This window comes from Muntiacus reevesi, chromosome 4 (assembly GCF_963930625.1).
Source record: "Muntiacus reevesi chromosome 4, mMunRee1.1, whole genome shotgun sequence".
NCBI classification, from domain to species: domain Eukaryota; kingdom Metazoa; phylum Chordata; class Mammalia; order Artiodactyla; family Cervidae; genus Muntiacus; species Muntiacus reevesi.
The window spans coordinates 72,952,100-72,969,939 of NC_089252.1; the positions used below are offsets into that span (position 1 = coordinate 72,952,100).

At 45.7% G+C, this 17,840-nt stretch overlaps 1 protein-coding gene across 7 annotated transcripts in view; it reads left to right on the forward strand.

Annotated features, from left to right (window-relative positions):
* Positions 1-6,714: 6,714 nt before the first annotated feature.
* Positions 6,715-17,840, forward strand: part of LOC136166595 (zinc finger protein 621-like) — a 28,257-nt gene continuing 17,131 nt past the window's right edge. Inside the window, exons 1-3 of one of the 7 annotated variants that reach the window (XM_065933087.1) lie at positions 6,715-6,968; positions 10,100-12,144; positions 12,845-12,928. In XM_065933087.1, coding sequence (XP_065789159.1) covers positions 12,905-12,928 — 24 coding nt within the window. In that variant the 5' untranslated portion in view covers positions 6,715-6,968; positions 10,100-12,144; positions 12,845-12,904. Of the gene's footprint in view, positions 6,969-7,996; positions 12,145-12,182; positions 12,387-12,844; positions 12,929-14,698; positions 14,961-17,840 lie in introns of those variants that run through there. The other 6 variants (XM_065933086.1, XM_065933088.1, XM_065933089.1 and 3 more) reach the window with 6 other exon arrangements.

The following is a 17,840-nucleotide window of genomic DNA, read 5'->3' on the forward strand; positions in this document are numbered from 1 at the left end:
GACCTTTTCCAGTCCTATGGCCACTGCTGAATTTTCCAAATTCACTGGCATATTGAGTGCAGCACTTTCACAGCATCATCTTTTAGGATTTGAAATAGCTCAGCTGAAATTCCAACACCTCCACTAGCCTTGTTCATAGTGATGCTTCCTAAGGCCCATTTGACTTCACATTCCAGAATGTCTGGCTCTAAGTGAGTGATCACACCATCATGGTTATCTGGGTTATTAAGACCTTTTTTGTACAGTTTTGTGAATTCTTACCACCTCTTCTTAATGTCTTCTCCTTCTGTTATGTCCATACTGTTTCTGTCCTTTGTTGTGCCCATCTTTGCATGAAATGTTCCCTTGGTATCTCTAATTTTCTTGAAGAGATCTCTAGTCTTTCCCAGTCTATCATTTTCCTCTATTTCTTTGCATTGATCCCTGAAGAAGGCTTTCTTATCTCTCCTTGCTATTCTTTGGAACTCTGCATTCACATGGGTATATATTTCCTTTTCTCCTTTACCTTTCGTGTCTCTTCTTTTCTCAGCTATTTGTAAGGCCTCCTCAGACAACCATTTTCCCTTTTTGATTTCTTTTTCTTGGGCGTGGTTTTGATCGCCACCTTGTATACAGTGTCATGAACCTCCTTCTATAGTTCTTCAGGCACTCTGTCTATCAGATCTAACTCCTTGAATCTATTTCTCACTTCCACTGTATAATTTCATGGGATTTGACTTAAGTCATACCTGAATGGTCTAGTGGTTTGTTTTCCCTACTTTCTTCAATTTAAGTCTGAATTTTGCAATAAGGAGTGCATGATCTGAGCCACAGTCAGCTCCTGGTCTTGTTTTTGCTGACTGTATAGAGCGTCTCCATCTTCAGCTGCAAAGAATATAATCAATCTGATTTTGGTATTGACCACCTGGTGATGTCCATGTGTAGAGTCTTCTCTTGTGTTGTTGGAAGAGGGTGTTTGCTATGACCAGTGTGTTCTCTTGGCAAAACTCTTGTTAACCTTTCCCCTGCTTCATATTTTACTCCAAGGCCAAACTTGCCTGCTACTCCGTGTATCTCTTGACTTTCCTATTTTTGTATTCCAGTCCCCTATGATGAAAAGGATGTGGTTTTTTTTTGGGGGGGTGGTGGTATTAGTTCTAGAAGGTCTTGTAGGTCATCATAGAACTGTTCAAAATCAGCTTCTTTGGCATTTGTTGTTGGAGCACAGACTTGGATTACTGTGATATTGGATGGTTTGCCTTGGAAATTAACAGAGATCATTCTGTCATTTCTGAGATACATCCAAGTACTGCATTTCAGACTTTTTTTTGCTGACTATGAGGGCTACTCCATTTCTTCTAAGGGATTCTTGCCCACAGTAGTAGCTATAATGGTCATCTGAGTTAAATTCACCCATTCTGGTCCACTTTAGTTCACTGATTGCTAAAATGTTGATGTCCATTCTTGCCACCTCCTGTTTGATCACTTCCAGTTTACCTTGATTCATGGTGGCTCAGATGGTAAAACGTCTGACTGCAATGCGGGAGACCCGGGTTCAATCCCTGGGTCAGGAAGATCCCCTGGAGAAGGAAATGGCAACACACTCCAGTACTCTTGCCTGGAAAATCCCATGGACAGAGAAGCCTGGTAGGCTGCAGTCCATGGGGTTGCAAAGAGACGGACATGACTGAGCGACTTCACTCTCACTTTTTCTTTCATGGACCTGACATTCCAGGTTCCTGTGCAATACTGTTCTTTACAGCATCAGACTTTACTTCCCTCAGCAGTCACATGCACAGCTGGGAGTTGTTCTGCTTTGACTCCATCTCTTTATTCTTTTTGAAGTTATTTCTCCACTGTTCTCCAGTAGAATATTGGGCACCTACTGACCTGGGGAGTTCATCTTTCAGTGTCCTATCGTTTTGCCTTTTCATACTGTTCACGGGGTTCTCAAGACAAGCATATGTAGTGGTTTGCCATTTCTTTCTCTAGTGGACCATGTTTGGTCAGAACTCTCCACCATGATGTCTTGGTGGCCCTACACAGCATGGCTCATAGTTTCATCGAGTTAGACATGGCTGTGATTCATGTGATAAGTCTGGTTAGTTTTCTGTAATTGTGGTTTCCATTCTTTCTGCCCTCTGATGAAGAAGTGTAAGAGGCTTGTAGGAGCTTCCTGATGGGAGAGACTGGCTGTGTGGGAATCTGGGTCTTGTTCTGATGGGCGGGGCCATCCTCAGTAAATCTTTAATCCAATTTTTTGTTGATGGGTAAGGCTGTGGTCCCTCCCTGTTGTTTGGCCTGAGGCCAAACCATCATAGGGGTAATGTAGTAATGTGGGGGCTAGAAACCCACATCAGTTTCTACAGACAAAGTCTACAAACAGGTAGGTCTCCTGTGCCAATTATTCACACCTATCTTTGGGGGCCGTGGGATTTAGGAGATTTTGGAAGACACCGTTGGCATAGTAGGATGAGTAGAGCATGAATCTAGGAGGGACAGGAGGACTGCAAACACCATGACATCAGGCAGTTCAGACAACTGCTGGGGAGACACAGGAGGACTGAGCAGTGCAGCAGAGGCTGTGGGCTGGGGGGCCGGGAATTCTCTGTCATGTTTCCATGGTGTTGAAAATGCTTTTCAGCTCCCAGGAGAAACTGTACAGATGTTGGTTAATAGGCTTTTCTAGCTCTGTGGCCTCATATTACATCTAAACTTCTTGAGGTTCAGTATTCTCACTTGTAAAATGGGGAACATAACAGTACCTACCTAAGAAATGAAGATGAAAAGCAATGATGCTTATAAAGCCTTAGCATAGTTTCTAGCACATATTAAGATCTCATAAATCTTAGTTATTATACAAAGGCCGTTTAAGTGTCTGGTGCAACACAACAATGAATATGAATTGATTGCAACAAATTCATATGTTTTCAAACATATTAGTTTTTCCTTTTGGATTGCTGTTGCTATCTAGCTGTTTCTGTTTGGTTTCAGTATCTATATGTGTAATTACAAAAGGGGAGCTGGGCTGGAGCAATGTGAAGCAGATGCTTAATTGCAGGAGAATTTGAGTATACAGTGTGTGAAAGGCCCCCATCATGGGGCTTCCTAGGTGGCATTAGTGGTAAAGAATCTGTGTGCCAGTGCAGGAGAAATAAGAGACATGGGTTTGATCCCTGGGTTGAGAAGATTCCCTGGAGGAGGAAACGGCAGCCCACTCTAGTATTCTTGCCTGGAGAATCCCGTGGACAGAGGAACCTGGCGGGCTAAATCCAAGGGTCGCAAAGAGTCAGACATGACCGAACAGCTGAGCACAAAAGGTCCCATCATGTGGCATTTGAAACAGCAGAGGAGAAGTCCCTGATAGTGCAATACCTGTGGTTACAGAAGAGAAGCCATTCCTGTTTCAGTTTCTATTCAGGGCCTCTGTCATGTAGTTGCACTAACTGAAGGTGCCTTTGTAATTAAACCTTTCTGGATAGTGGTGCTGAATTTCTCCAAGTTGAGCCTGGAACACACATACAGTTATATGGAGGGAAAGGGCTCTAAGCATAAATGCTAATCACTGTTTCCCTAAACTGTGCTACAGGCTGGAGCCCCAGCAGGACTTGTATCTCTAAAAACAACACAGTTATAAAACAGAAAAAACTCTCAAGGACTTATTTGGTGCCAGGCACCACCGTAAATACTTTGCCAATCTGTGAATTCATTTAATTATTAACCTTCATTTATTATTAACAGCCCTTTGTGGGGGGGGGGTACCCCCATCATACCCATATAACAGACAATGAAACAGGCAAAGCAACTTGCTGCTGATCCCCCAGTTATTAAATGGTATCGCCAGGTTTCTTTTCTTTTTTTTTTTTTTTACCACAGGGTTTCTGGAACTAGCTAGTTGATGCTCTCAACCCATAAACATTTGGCCACTGAAATGGTGGGCACTACTCTTCCCATTTCCAATTATCCCATAGTGGTGTGGACACAGGACCTAGGTTGCCTGGGCACGTTTGGAGCAATGTACCTCAGTTATCTTGAATGGTGACCACAATTGGCATAGACCAGAGAACCCTGGGTAGTCCTCAGGACTGAAACCATTCAGCAGTTTGAACCGGATTCCCAGGCAGATCAGTGGTGAAGAATCAGCCTGCAAATGCAGGAGATGCAGGTTTGATCCCTGGGTCTGGAAGATCCCCCTTGAGGAGCAAATGGCTACTCACTTCAGTGTTCTTGCCTGGAGAATCCCATGGACAGATGAGCCTGGTGGACTGGTACACCGTTGTCCAAATATGAGGGGGTCTAGTTCTATCCTAAAACGTCCCACACACGTCTAGGTCCTAGGAAGGGAGAGGGCTTTAAAAAGGTGGAAACCATGGTTTTCCTAAGGGCTGCCCAGCCTAGGACACAAGCAGGCTCCCTGGCGTGGGCCTCTGAGAGATGACACAGCAAGAGTCACTCTCCCCAAAATGCACAGCCCAAGCTCCAGATGACCCACAAAGAAAATGAGGCAAACAGCTGATGAAGCTGTCCGTTAACTGCGGCCCCACCTGAGCCCAGAGGCGGAGATCTAAGTAGATTAAGGGGTCAACAGTGCTGCCCCTAATTGGCTCAGCCTTTGGAGCACAAGGGTGGATGGACCAGTGTGAGGCTGTCACGGCTAACACCATGACAGGAAGCCTAGATTAGGAGTAGGCCCGGTTTCCCGGGGTAACATAATTATCAGGCCACCTGGAGCCAGCCAATCAACATGTACCTAGCAAGAAAAAGGGAACTTATCAGGGGAAAGCTGAAAGCCCACAAAGGATTGGGCCAACAGAAATTGCCTTGCAACTGTGTAACCAATCCACTTGCGCCAACTACCCGCAACTGTGTATGTTTGAATAATTGTACCCAATAAATACCCGAGAGAACTGGGGCTCGGGGCCTTTTCGTCCTCACACCCTTGGTGAGGGCGGGAGGCCCTGGCTCGAGTCAGTAATAAATTCCCCTATTGCAAGTTGCATTGTCTCGAGGAGTCTTCTTTCTCAATCGGGGATTTGGACTACGGGCAGAACATTTGGGGGCTCGTCCGGGATCCCTTGACCAGGGAAGAACGCTCTTTGGAACAAAGGGGGAAAAGGACAGGTAATAGCACCGGTGCTAAGGCAGGTCTGGAAAGTCCAGTGTAAATCCGAGGCCCTGCTAGAAGGCAGGAAGGTGTCTGGCATGAGGGAAAGCTTTCCATAAGGGAACAGATTGGCCGTTCCGGCTGACGTAAGGCCGAGGCCAGCGAGCATGCTGGAAGGCAGCAGGCTCTGCGGGAAGGAGACCTCCTCTCCTAAGCCCGAATCTGGAGAACGGTGGACACCATTCGGTAAGGTGACCCTTGTTCCAGAGGATAGGGAGACTCAGGGGGTCCCGCCCCCCAGTTCTGTGTTGTCGGCTGATGTGTGTCTGCCTATGTGTTTTTCTATGACTTTTGCGTCTGTATAACTGCCAGCATTGTCTCCTGTCTCATTGTTCTCTGGTGTGTCGTTGTCTACTTCCTCCTATAAAGCCTTGGAGCCTCATTTCTGTTTGTGAGATTTTCAGTGAACAGACAGACAGTTATCGGGGCAACTGACAAGTCCCGGCCAGGGCTACTCTCTGGCGGATTCTGAAGGCCTCCCAACAAGTCAGCCCCAGTAATGGGAGCCCGAGAGGGTGAAACTCCTTTCTTTCTTTCTCGTACTCTAAACCGAGAACCTGGCCAAATAAAAACCCTTCTGTGTGGGCACGGGACAGGCATTTAAGAGCCAATAGGGCGCCTGCCACTGGAAGACTCCTGTGAAAGGATAAGGGGGTCACGGAACGGGCTAGAAACCTCTAGGGTGCCCGCCTCCAGCAAGAAAACTTCTGTGCAACAACGCAGGCACATAAGCAGTTCCAAAAGCATACCATAAGCCCAACCTCTTGGCCGCCACCACTCCAGGTAGGATTTTTTGGTGGTCGTTCTCAGTGATTCTCTCTCTTCCCTACCATTTATTCTTTGACCATGGGGGCAAGGAGAATCCACCCCACTCTCTCTCATGACTGATCATTTCTCGGATGTCAAGGCTAGAGTGTATGATCTGTCGCTACTGGTTAAAAAGAGTAAATTAATAACCTTTTGTTCCGCAGAATGGCCCACCTTCCAAGTTGGATGGCCTCCAGAGGGAACTTTTCAACCTTCTATTATTTGGGCGGTGAAAGAAAAAATTATGGCTCCTGATTCCTGGGGCCACCTGGACCAAATCCCATATATTATGATCTGGCAAGATCTAGTAAAAGATCCGCCCAAATGGTTAAAACCTTTTGTTCACAAACTACCTGATTCTCCTAATGTACAGGCCCTGGTTATGGAAACCCCCACTCCCCCAGAGGAAGCCGAGAAGAACAAGGGCCCAAAACCGGTCTTGCAGGAATCCTCATACCCGAACCTGATTGACTTGGAGACGGAAATTAGGCCCCAGCCATATGCCCCTCCTCCATTGCAGGTTCCCCCGGGGGGAGGAGCCCCCCCCCCCCCCCCCCCCGCCGATGAATCAGAAGGGATAAGGGAACCCCGACCCTGGAGAAAAATAGAGGAAATAGGGGTGAGCAGGATCATGGGGACCCAGAGTTACCCTCATCTACTGTACAGGCACTCCCCGTCCGAGTGGGACCAGCTAACCCGGACGGAGAGCGAACCTATCAGTACTGGCCCTTTTCCACGAGTGATCTGTATAATTGGAAAACCCAAAATCCTCCTTTTCCAGAGAAACCCCAAGGCCTCATTGACCTCTTAGATTCCATTTTGTTCACTCATAACCCCACCTGGGATGATTGCCAGCAGCTGTTGCAGGTGCTCTTCACCACGGAAGAACGGGAGCGAATCCTGGCAGAGGCGTGGAAACGGGTCCTGGGGGTCGACGGGAGACCAACCGCCCAGCCTCATCTCGTGGACGAAGGGTTTCCTCTGTTGTGGCCTAACTGGGATTTTGAGCGAGTGGAAGGTAGGTAGCATCTCCAAGTGTACCGCCAGACTCTAATGACTGGCCTGCGAGCCGCAGTTAGGAAGCCGACAAATTTGGCAAAGGTAAATTTGTAGGCCAAGAGCCCACTGAGAGCCCGTCAGCCTTCCTAGAAAGGCTAATGGATGCCTTTAGGCAATATACATCTATGGACCCCCAGGCTGAGGAATCACGCACTGTAGTTCTACTAGCGTTTGTGAATCAGGCAGCCCCAGATATTAGGAGGAGATTACAAAAGATAGAGGGGTTAGGCGAACAGACAATACAAGACTTACTGAAAGCAGCTGAAAAGGTATTTAATAATAGGGAGACCCCAGAAGAAAGGGAGGAACGACTTCGTCGGGAGGAAAGGGAATTAGCTGAGAAGATCAGAAAGGAAGATAGGGAACATAGGGCGAAGGAAAACCGGAAGAACCAGAGGGAGCTAGCCAAGATTCTTTTTGCAGGGATGAAGGTCGGAACAGAATTGAGGGAGCCTAGGGGCCCCCAGACGGGAGAAAAAGAGAGACCAAAAAGGCAGGCTCTAAAGAAAGATCAGTGCTCTTACTGCAAAGAACGGGGGCACTGGAAAAATGAGTGCCCTAAGAGGGACCCGAAGAGAGGAACAACCCAGAGAGAATTTCCCCTGGAACTCGAGTTCTATATGCGGGGGAAGAAGTGACTAGGGGAGTCAAGACTCGGCACCCCTCCCCGAGTCCTGGGTAACCATACATGTGGAGGGGAAACCTGTTGGCTTCATGGTGGACACTGGCGCCCAGCACTCTGTTTTAAAGAAAAAACTGGAACCAATATCTAAGAAAACCAGCTTGGTGCAGGCAGCCACGGAGACAAAACGATATTGTTGGACCACGGAACAGAGAGTAAATCTGGGGACCCACCAGGTGTCCCATTCGTTTTTGGTGATACCAGAATGCCCAGCCCCTCTACTTGGACAGGACTTGTTGACTAAAGTTAATGCTCAGATCCATTTTGACCCTGGGGGAATGTCAGTCACGGATGGACTTGGACAGCCGATACATGTCTTGTCTCTAGCTTTAAGAGATGAATACAGACTTTTTGTGCCTAAGCCTTCAGAGGTTATAGCACCAGATATACAACCGTGGGTCCACAAATACCCATTGGCATGGGCAGAAACAGCAGGAATGGGACTGGCTAAACAGAGATATCCGATCGTCATTGAACTAAAAGCTGAGGTGACTCCTGTGAGGGTGAGGCAATACCCTATGAGCCAGGAGGCTCAGCGGGGGATCACTCCCCACATTCGACAGCTCATGGATGCCGGAATTCTCAAGCGGTGCCAATCCCCTTGGAACACCCCCCATGCCATCGAAGGGGTTTTAAAGCAGCCGCCGGGTAAGTGGATCTCCAATGCCCGTTTGACACATTATCAGGCCTTGCTGCTTGATGCCCAACGGGTGCGTTTTCAGACCCCTTGCTTCCTGAATCCAGCCACGCTCCTACCTAACCCAGAGAAGGACCACCCTCTCCATAATTGCAGTGAGATACTGGCTGAGGCCCTGGCGGCTCGAAAAGACTTAACTGATGTGCCGCTAAACAACAGTGAGCTAGTATGGTTCACTGATGGGAGCAGCTATGTAAAAGATGGAAAAGGGAGGCGGGAGCCGCTATAGTTGATGATTCAGGACAGACAATATGGGCTGAGACACTTCCCCCAAACATGTCTGCGCAAAAAGCAGAATTGATTGCCCTAATACAGGCTGTAGAACAAGCAAAAGGGAAGAGAGTCACCATTTTTACGGACAGCCGATATGCTTTTAGCACTGTCCATATTCAAGGTCCGATATATCAGGAAAGGGGTATTTAGAACAGCAGAGGGAAAAGAAGTCAAGAATTTGCCCAAGATCCGCAGGCTCCTGAAAGCTGTTCAACTGCGTCGGGCAGTAGCAATTGTACATGTCCCCGGTCACCAGAAAGGAGAAGACCCTAGGGCACGGGGCAATCGGGCTGCTGATGCGGCCGCTCGAGAAGCGGCCAGCCGGGACTACGCTGCCCCCATATTAGCCGTGGGACTTCCACCTCCTGGTATGGGGACTCTGCCGCCAGTCCCCGACTATTCCCTCCCTGACCTCGTTTGGATCAACGAGGATACCACCCTCCAGAAAGATGACAAAGATGGATGGTACCGAGATCAAAACAACAACCTGATATTGCCTGCCATCCTGGGTCGTCACCTATGTGAACACCTGCACACAACTACACACTTGGGAGAGAAAAAGACCTTGACACTTCTCTAGACGGCCTGCCTGAGGTTCCCTCAACAAAATGCAACTGTACGAGAGATCATCCAGGCTTGCAAAGCGTGTCAGCTGATGAGAACAGGGAAAAAGCAGCACGCGGGAACGAGATACTGAGGGGAAGAGCCAGGGCAACACTGGGAGATAGATTTCACTGAGGTAAGGCCAGGCAAGTACGGGTATCGCTATCTGTTGGTTCTGGTAGTTACCTTCTTGGGGTGGGTAGAAGCCTTCCCCACTAAGGGAGAGACAGCAACAGTGGTTGCTAAAAAGATCTTAGAGGAGATAGTGCCTAGGTACGGGCTGTCAGTGACTATGGACTCTGATAACGGACCTGCCTTTGTGAGCCAGATTGTACAAGGGCTGGCCCAAGCTCTGGGGACAAAATGGAAGTTACATTGTGAATATAATCCCCAGAGCTCAGGACAGGTTGAGAGAATGAATCAGACCCTAAAAGAAACTTTGACAAAGTTGACAATAGAGACTGGCAAGGACTGGGTGACCCTCCTTCCCTTTGCGCTCTTTCGAGCGTGTAACACCCCTTATAAGCTGAATCTTTCCCCTTTTGAGATTCTGTATGGAAGACCCCCTCCTGTGTGTCCTATATTCGAGGGAAAGTACCTACCACCCCCTACCTTGGGACAATTCCAGCAAACACTGATGGCATTAAGTAAGGTGCACAGCCATGTTTGGAAATTGATTCGAGAGATACACGAGGGTCCAAGCAAGGGGACAATCCCCTCACATAATATTGGCCCAGGTGATTGGGTTTGGGTAAAACAACACCAATCTAAAGCATTAGAACCTAGATGGAAAGGCCCTTATGTTGTTCTCCTTACCGCTCCTACTGCTGTTAAGGTCGAGGGGATCAGGCCCTGGGTTCACTGCAATCATGTGCGACAAGCCACCCCAGAAGAACAGGAGAAGGCACAAGCAGAATGGGAGGCAAGACCTCACCCGTCAAATCCTTTGAAACTGAAACTCGTACGACGGGAGCCCTCTTAACTCTCCTGCTGATAACAGTTTTCATCGGCCCAGGAGCAACCAGCCACAACCCCCATCAGCCAGCTAACCTGACTTGGGTGATCTACAATCCTGAGACTGGAGAAGTGCTTAATTCGAGCTCCAAGGTGGCCCCCAAAGAGACCTGGTGGCCAGTACTGACCTTTGATTTGTGCGTGCTGGCGGCTGACGGTAATGGGTTTGGTCCCCACCAACTGACCAAGTTCTTTGCCCATGGCTCTTTCGGTCTGTTCACCCGTAACTGTGAGCGAAAAGGCCCACAGTATTATGAACAGGTGCCTGTCTATGTCTGCCCGGGGGGAGGAAGGGATCGGAACCAAATTGAAAAATGTGGGGGAGTTGACTCTTTTTATTGCGCCACTTGGGGTTGCGAAACCACGGGAACAGTCCATTGGCTCACTAACTCCGACAAGGACCTCATTCAGGTAAAATCACCCCCGAATTCCCAGAAATGTCCAACTAAGGAAGTATCCCCAATTCTACTCACCAGTGGGTACTTCCACCAGAAAACAGGTGGTGGGCTTGCTCCGCCGGACTAACCCTGTGTGCCCATGAGGCAGCACTTAATGCCTCCCAAGATTTGTGTGTCTTAGTCCACCTGATCCCCTGGCTAAACTATTACTCAAAGAAAGAACTGCAACCAAGGTTAGACCCATCGGGTCAAATTAGGGTAAAACGAGAACCAGCCACTGCCCTGACTTTGGCAGCCCTATTGGGTGCTATAGGAACGGGAAGTGGGGTCGCAGCCTTAACATTGCAAGATAAACAATATAATCAACTAAGGGCTGCAATAGATGAGGATATTGAGCAACTCGAGAAGTCCATTTCACACCTCCAAGAATCCTTAAGCTCCTTAGCTGAAGGAGTGTTACAGAATAGGAGAGGTTTAGATTTGTTGTTTCTGCAACAAGGAGGATTATGTGCAGCACTGGGGGAAGAATGCTGTTTCTATATCCACCACTCAGGGGTGGTACAAAAATCTCTCCAGAAAGTAAGAGAGGGACTAGCCCAGCGGAAGAGAGAACGAGAAGCCCAACAAGGCTGGTTTGAATCTTGGTTTCAGCGCTCCCCCTGGTTGACCACTTTGATTTCCACCCTCCTGGGTCCACTCATAATATTAATATTGTTACTGACCTTTGGTCCATGCATTTTAAACCGTCTGGTCTCATTTATTAGGGAGCTCCTAAATACCATCCAAATTATGGTATTGAGACAACAATATCAGCCAATTTCACAGGGTGAAGAGGAAGATTCCTCTAAAAAAGTACAAAGACGGGGGGAAATGTGAGGCTGTCACGGCTAACACCATGACAGGCAGCCTAGATTAGGAGTAGGCCTGGTTTCCTGGGGTAACATAATTATCAGGCCACCTGGAGCCAGCCAATCAACATGTGCCTAGTAATAAAAAGGGAACCTATCAGGGGAAAGCTGAAAGCCCATGAAGGATTGGGCCTTGCAACTGTGTAACCAATCCGCTTGCGCCAACTACCCGCAACTGTGTATGTTTGAATAATTGTACCCAATAAATACCCGAGAGAACTGGGGCTCGGGGCCTTTTCGTCCTCACACCCTTGGTGAGGGCGGGAGGCCCTGGCTCGAGTCAGTAATAAATTCCCCTATTGCAAGTTGCATTGTCTCGAGGAGTCTTTCCCGATCGATCGGGGATTTGGACTACGGGCAGAACACCAGCTCCTAGCGCTGCATTACGGCGCCCACTAGTGACGTCACGGCCAAGTGACGGCCAGAAGCCCGCCCCTTCGGGTCACGTCAGGTCGCTCCGCCTGGACCACCGAAATGCGCTGCCTAGAAGTACGGTGGGCGCCAGCACTCTGTTCTGTGTGGGCTGTGAGAGTGCTTCTTGGGGTTCGGAGGGGAAGAGGGTAGGTTCTGGCGAGTTTTTCGTGCCAGTCTTGTCCGGCCCCGGCTTCCTCGTTTTCCTTAGCGCCTCGTCAGCACGCTGCCCCTGAACTCGCTTCTCTCTGACCGGCTGCCCCCGCCTCTCGGCTTCACAGAAGCCGCAGAGGTGGCTGTGGGGCCCCCTAGAGCCCCAGTCCAGTCCCTTGTCACCAAGGCGTGATCCTCTTTGTTTAAAAGAAGTTGGCCCAACAACCCCCCGTGGCCGGTACTGAAGTTTCTGATGTTTGGGATCTCCTGCTTGCTTGGGTGGAGAGCCTCTTGGGGTCTCCCATGCCCTGATAGCTCTTGTGACCCTGAATATTTTACTCAGTCTAAATCCAGCCACCCTTGTCTCCTCTCTATAGGCACTTTTGGGAGTCAATGACGTGGTCCCCATAAGCACTTTTTTAGGTTTTTAAATTTGTTCAGACCCAGCACTGTAGGGGTCGGATTCTTCTCGGTCCACTCGGTGTGAATGGGCCCAGTAGCGCTCTTGGGCAGAGGAGACAGGTGGTGGATTGTCCCTAAGACCAGCCAGAGCAATTCATGAAGAGGTGGGGGCAGTCAGCCAGTGGAAGGCTGGTAGAGACTCCTGCCAATGCTGGAAATGAGATGGAAGACTGGGCGTTTGTGGGTGATGATGTAGAAAAGGGACCATTGCGCTCATGGCTGTTCTTCTCTTAGCTTTTAAGGTTCTTGCTTTTCTAAACCGGGAAGAGTGCACTGAGCCAGGGAATATCAGCAATGCTCCAAATCACTTGGCCTCAGGTGAGCCTACCTTCATTTCAGTCTTAAAAGTCACAGTAGCTATCAGGTCATTAGGAAGGGACCAAAAAGGCCTCACTTGGCCAGGCTGTGGTTTCCCTCTTGAGTCCATCCCCCGGGCTAAGGTTGTAAATACGTGGTGGAGGAGTTTAGAGTCTTGTGTGTAGAGTGAAGAGTTTGTACATATACGTTTAAGTAGAAAAGGGGGGACCCATGTCAAGAAATTCCCCAGAACATGAAAATCGAGATCATTTGAGATATTCTACAAATAAAAGTTGTTTGCACAGATATAGAAAACAACTTTGCCTAAAGGGAAGCATGTTGGGGATGGAGGATAAATTAGGAATATGGGATTAGCAAAAAAATAAATAAGGTTGCTAGGTGAGAAAAATTGTTAATTGAAGAGATTGCTCCACAAATACTAGGTGTATCCCAGAGAGACCTGCATTGTTCCTTCCATATATGCTTTCAGATGCTAGGCACATAGGGCTGAATAATGCAGACAAGTTCTCCTTTCTCATGGAGGGTACTTTTACCAAAAACAAGTAAGTTGATATCATAAGTACCTGTTGCTCAAGTACAGTGCTTCCTAACAATGAGGTCCACAGCTGGGCAGGATCAGGACCACCTGGGTGCTTATTAAAATTGCAAATTGCTAGGTGCCACCCTAGATCAGTAATCATACTGGGGAGGAGGGTAGGGCGGGTTAGGAATCTGTTGTAGCAAATTCTGTGGGTGATTCTTACGCATCCGCTCAAATTTGAGAAGCCTCAAAGAAGCTCCCTTTGAAGGTGGTTGTCAGGGAATCCCTTGTGGAGGTGGTCACATGAGCTTGAGACACCATGAAAGGGGTAAAAATAGGATGAAGAACTACTGAAGAGAGCCAAAGCCAAACTTTCCAGAGAGTAGAGCAAATGTGTCAGCCTTGCGGTAAGAGAGAAAGCTGGGTGTATTCTAGAGCTAGAGAGAGGTTAGAGGAAGTAGTTCATTGTGAGGTGGGACAATTAGACATGTGTTTTGGAGGTCACTATGAAGATTTTGATTTCACTTCTGAGTTCAGTAGGAAGACCCTAAAGGATTTTAAGCAGGGCATGTGAAAGGGATGGATTTACATATTAAAAATATTTTTGGCCCATAGTGGTGAGTTGGTTGCAAGAGTGTGAGTCAATTAGGAGGATGTTGCAGTCCAGGTAAGAGATTAAGTATTGCTCTCCCTGCACCCTCATCTTTCTTTTTTTAGTAGACTCTTTTTTTTTTTCCAGAGAGAAATTGTAGGTTCATTGCATAATTGTGTAAAAAGAACAGAGTCCCCAAATGCTTTCTAGCCCCATACATGGATAGCCCATTATCAGAGTGGTACATTAATTCAACTGATGAACCTACATTGACATACTGTAGTCACCTAGAGTTCATAACTTGGACTAGGGTTCATTCTTGGTGTTGTACGTTCTGTGAGTTACACATGTGTAAATGATGTGTATTTACTATTATCGTATCATACCCTGTCTTTTCACAGGCTCTAAAAATCCTTTGTCCTGTCCTCCCTTCCTGGCAACTGTTGATGTTTTTGCTTTTTCCAGAATATTGTGTAGTTGGTATCCTACCTTTTCATGTTGGTTTCATTCACTTAGTAGTATTCATTTCAGGTTCTTGTGTGACTTTTCATGGCTTGATAGCTTATTTTCTTTTTAGTGCTCTATAATACTCCATTGATTATACCACAATTTATTCACCTACTGAAGGACCATTTGTTTGCTTCCAAGTTTTGGCAGTTGTGACTAAAGCTACTATAAACATCGTTGTGCTTGTTTTTGTGTGGCCATAAGTTTTTAGCTCATTGGGAAGATACCAAGGAGTATGATTGCTGGATCATATGGTAAGAATGTGTTTAGTTTTGTAAGGAGCTGTTAAACTGTCTTCCAAAGTGACTGCACCAGTTTGTATTTTCACCAGCAGTGACTGAGAGTTCGTGTTGCTCCACATCCTCACCAGTATTTGGTGGTGTCAGTGTTTCGGATTTTGGTCATTCTGCTAGGTATGTTGTGGTATCTCATTGTTTTAATTTGCATTTCCCTGAACACATAAGTTGTAGAGTATCTTTTTATATACCTGTTTGCCATCTGTATAACTTCTTTGGTGAGATTTCTGTTTGGGTCTTTTGCCCATTTTTTGATCAGGTTCTTCATTTTTCTGTTGAGTTTTTAGAGTTGTGTACTTGGGATAATAGTCCTTTATTATGTGTGTCTCTTTAAATGTTTTCTCACTATCTGTGACTTGTATTCTCATTTGCTTGAAGTATTGTCCTTTTAAGGTAGTGTTTAATTTCCCCTCGTCTTTTTGTTCAAAAATGTATTTCCTTCAAAACTTTCTCAGCTCTAAGATGACTTACTTTTTTTTCAAATGGCTTTAAATGAACCTCAACTGCTGCATAAATCTCATTGATTTTTTTTTTTTTTAAGTTGATTTTATTGGACTCATTGGCAAGATTGGGGATTGACTTCTTTACAAGTTTGATTTTTCCCATTTAGGAGCACTGTATATTCTAGTTTATTCAGTTCCTCTTTTATTTATTTTAATAGACATTTAGTTTTCTTCATCTTGGTTTTATAGGTTTTTGTTGGGTCTGTTCTTAGCTCATTTCATATGAATGGCATCTTATTTTCTCCCATTTTGTCTTTTAACTGTTTATGGTGACATTTAGGAAAACTAATCATTTTGGTTCATTTATCCTATATCTAGGTAACTTAATGAATTATTCTGCCAGTTTTAAATGTTCCTCATTGTCTTAGGTCTTGGATATTTTTTAAAAAGGTACCTATTTCATCTGCAAGCAAAGATATTTATGTTGCTTTTCTATATTTATGTGCCTTTTCCAGTCTTTTAAAAAATTTATTTATTTTTAATTGAAGGATAATTGCTTTACAATATTGCATTGGTTTCTGCCAAACATCAACATGAGTCAGCCATAGGTTTACCCATGTTCGTTCCTACTTGACCATCCCTCCCACCTCCCTCCTCATCCCGCACCTCTAGGTTGTCAGTGTGAGTTCTCTGAGTCATGCAGCAGATTCCCGTTGGCTCTGTGTTTTACATGTGGTAGTGTATGTTTCCATATGACTCCCTCCATACCTCCCAGCCTCTCCTCCTCCCCTCCCAGCCTCTCCTCCTCCCCTGCCCCCAGCCATGTCCATAAGTCTGTTCTCAATGTCTGTGTCTCCACTGCTACTCTGCAAATAGTTTCATCAGTACCATCTTTCTAGATTCCATATTTGAGCATTAGTATATGGTAATTGTTTTTCTCTTTCTGCCTTACTTTGTATAATAGGCTCTAGGTTTATCCACCTCATTAGGACTGACTCAAATGTGTTCCTATTTATAACTGAGTAATAAACCACTGTATATATGTAGCACAGCTTCTTTATCCATTCACCTGTTGATGGACATCTAGATTGCTTCCATGTCCTAGCTCTTGTAAACAGAGCTGCAATGAACATTGGGTTACATGTGTCTTTTTCAGTTTTGGTTTCCTCAGGATATATGCCTAGTATTGGGATTGCTGGGTCACATGATAATTTTATTTCTAGTTTTGTAAGGAATCTTCATACTGTTCTCCATATTGATTGTATCAGTTTGCATTCCCACCAACAGTGCAAGAGGGTTCCCTTTTCTCCACACCTTTCCAGCATTTATTGTTTGTTGATTTTTTGATGATAACTATTCTGACCCATGTGAAATGATGACTCATTGTAGTTTTGATTTGTATTTCTCTAATAATGAGCCATGTTGAGCACCTTTTCATGTGTTTATTAGCCATCTGTATATCTTCTTTGGAGAAATGTCTGTTTAGGTCTTTTGCTCATGTTTTCATTGGGTTGTTTGTTTTTCTAGTATTGAGTGGTATAAGCTGCTTGTATATTTTGGAAATTAATCTTTTGACAGTTGTTGCATTTGCTATTTTTTTTCTCCCATTTTGAGAGTTGTCTTTTCACCGTGTTTATTGTTTCCTTTGGTGTGCAAAAACTTTTAAGTTTAATTAGGTCCCACTTGTTTATTTTTGTTTTAATTTCCATTACTCTAGGGGATGGGTCATAGAGGATTTTGCTGTGATTTATGTCATAGAGTGGTCCTGCCTGTGTTTTCCTCCAGGAATTTTATAGTTTCTAGTCTTACATTTAGGTCTTTAATCCATTTTGAGTTTATCTTTGTGTATGGTGTTAGGAAGTGTTCTAGTTTCATTCTTTTACACATAGCTGTCCAATTTTCCCAGCAGCACTTATTGAAGAGACTGTCCTTGCCCCATTGTATATTCTTGCCTCCTTTGTCAAAAATAAGGTATCCATAGGCGCATAGGTTTATCTCTGGGCTTTCTATCTTGTTCCATTGGTCTCTATTTCTGTTTTTGTGCCAGTACCATACTGTCCTGATGACTATAGCTTTATAGTATAGTCTGAAGTCAGGAAGGTTGATTCCTCCAACTCCATTCTTCTTTCTCCAGATTGCTTTGGCTATTTAGAATCATTTGTGTTTCTGTGTGAATTGTGAGATTTTTTGTTCGAGTGGGAAAAATGCCATTGATAATTTGAGAGGATGGCTTTGCATCTGTAGGTTACATCAGGTAGTATAATCATTTTCACAATATTGATTCTTCTGAGCCAGGAACATGGAATATCTCTCCATCTGTTTATGTCATCTTTGATTTCTTTCCTTAGTGTCTTATGGTTTTCTTTATACAGCTCTTTTGTCTCCTTAGGTAGGTTTGTCCCTATGTATTTTATTCTTCTTGTTGCAATAACTGGGATTGATTCCTTAATTTCTTTGTCTGATATTTCTTTGTTAGAATGTATAAATGCAAGTGATTTCTGTGTATTGATTTTCTATCCTGCCACTTTATTAAGTTCACTGATAGTATCTTTAG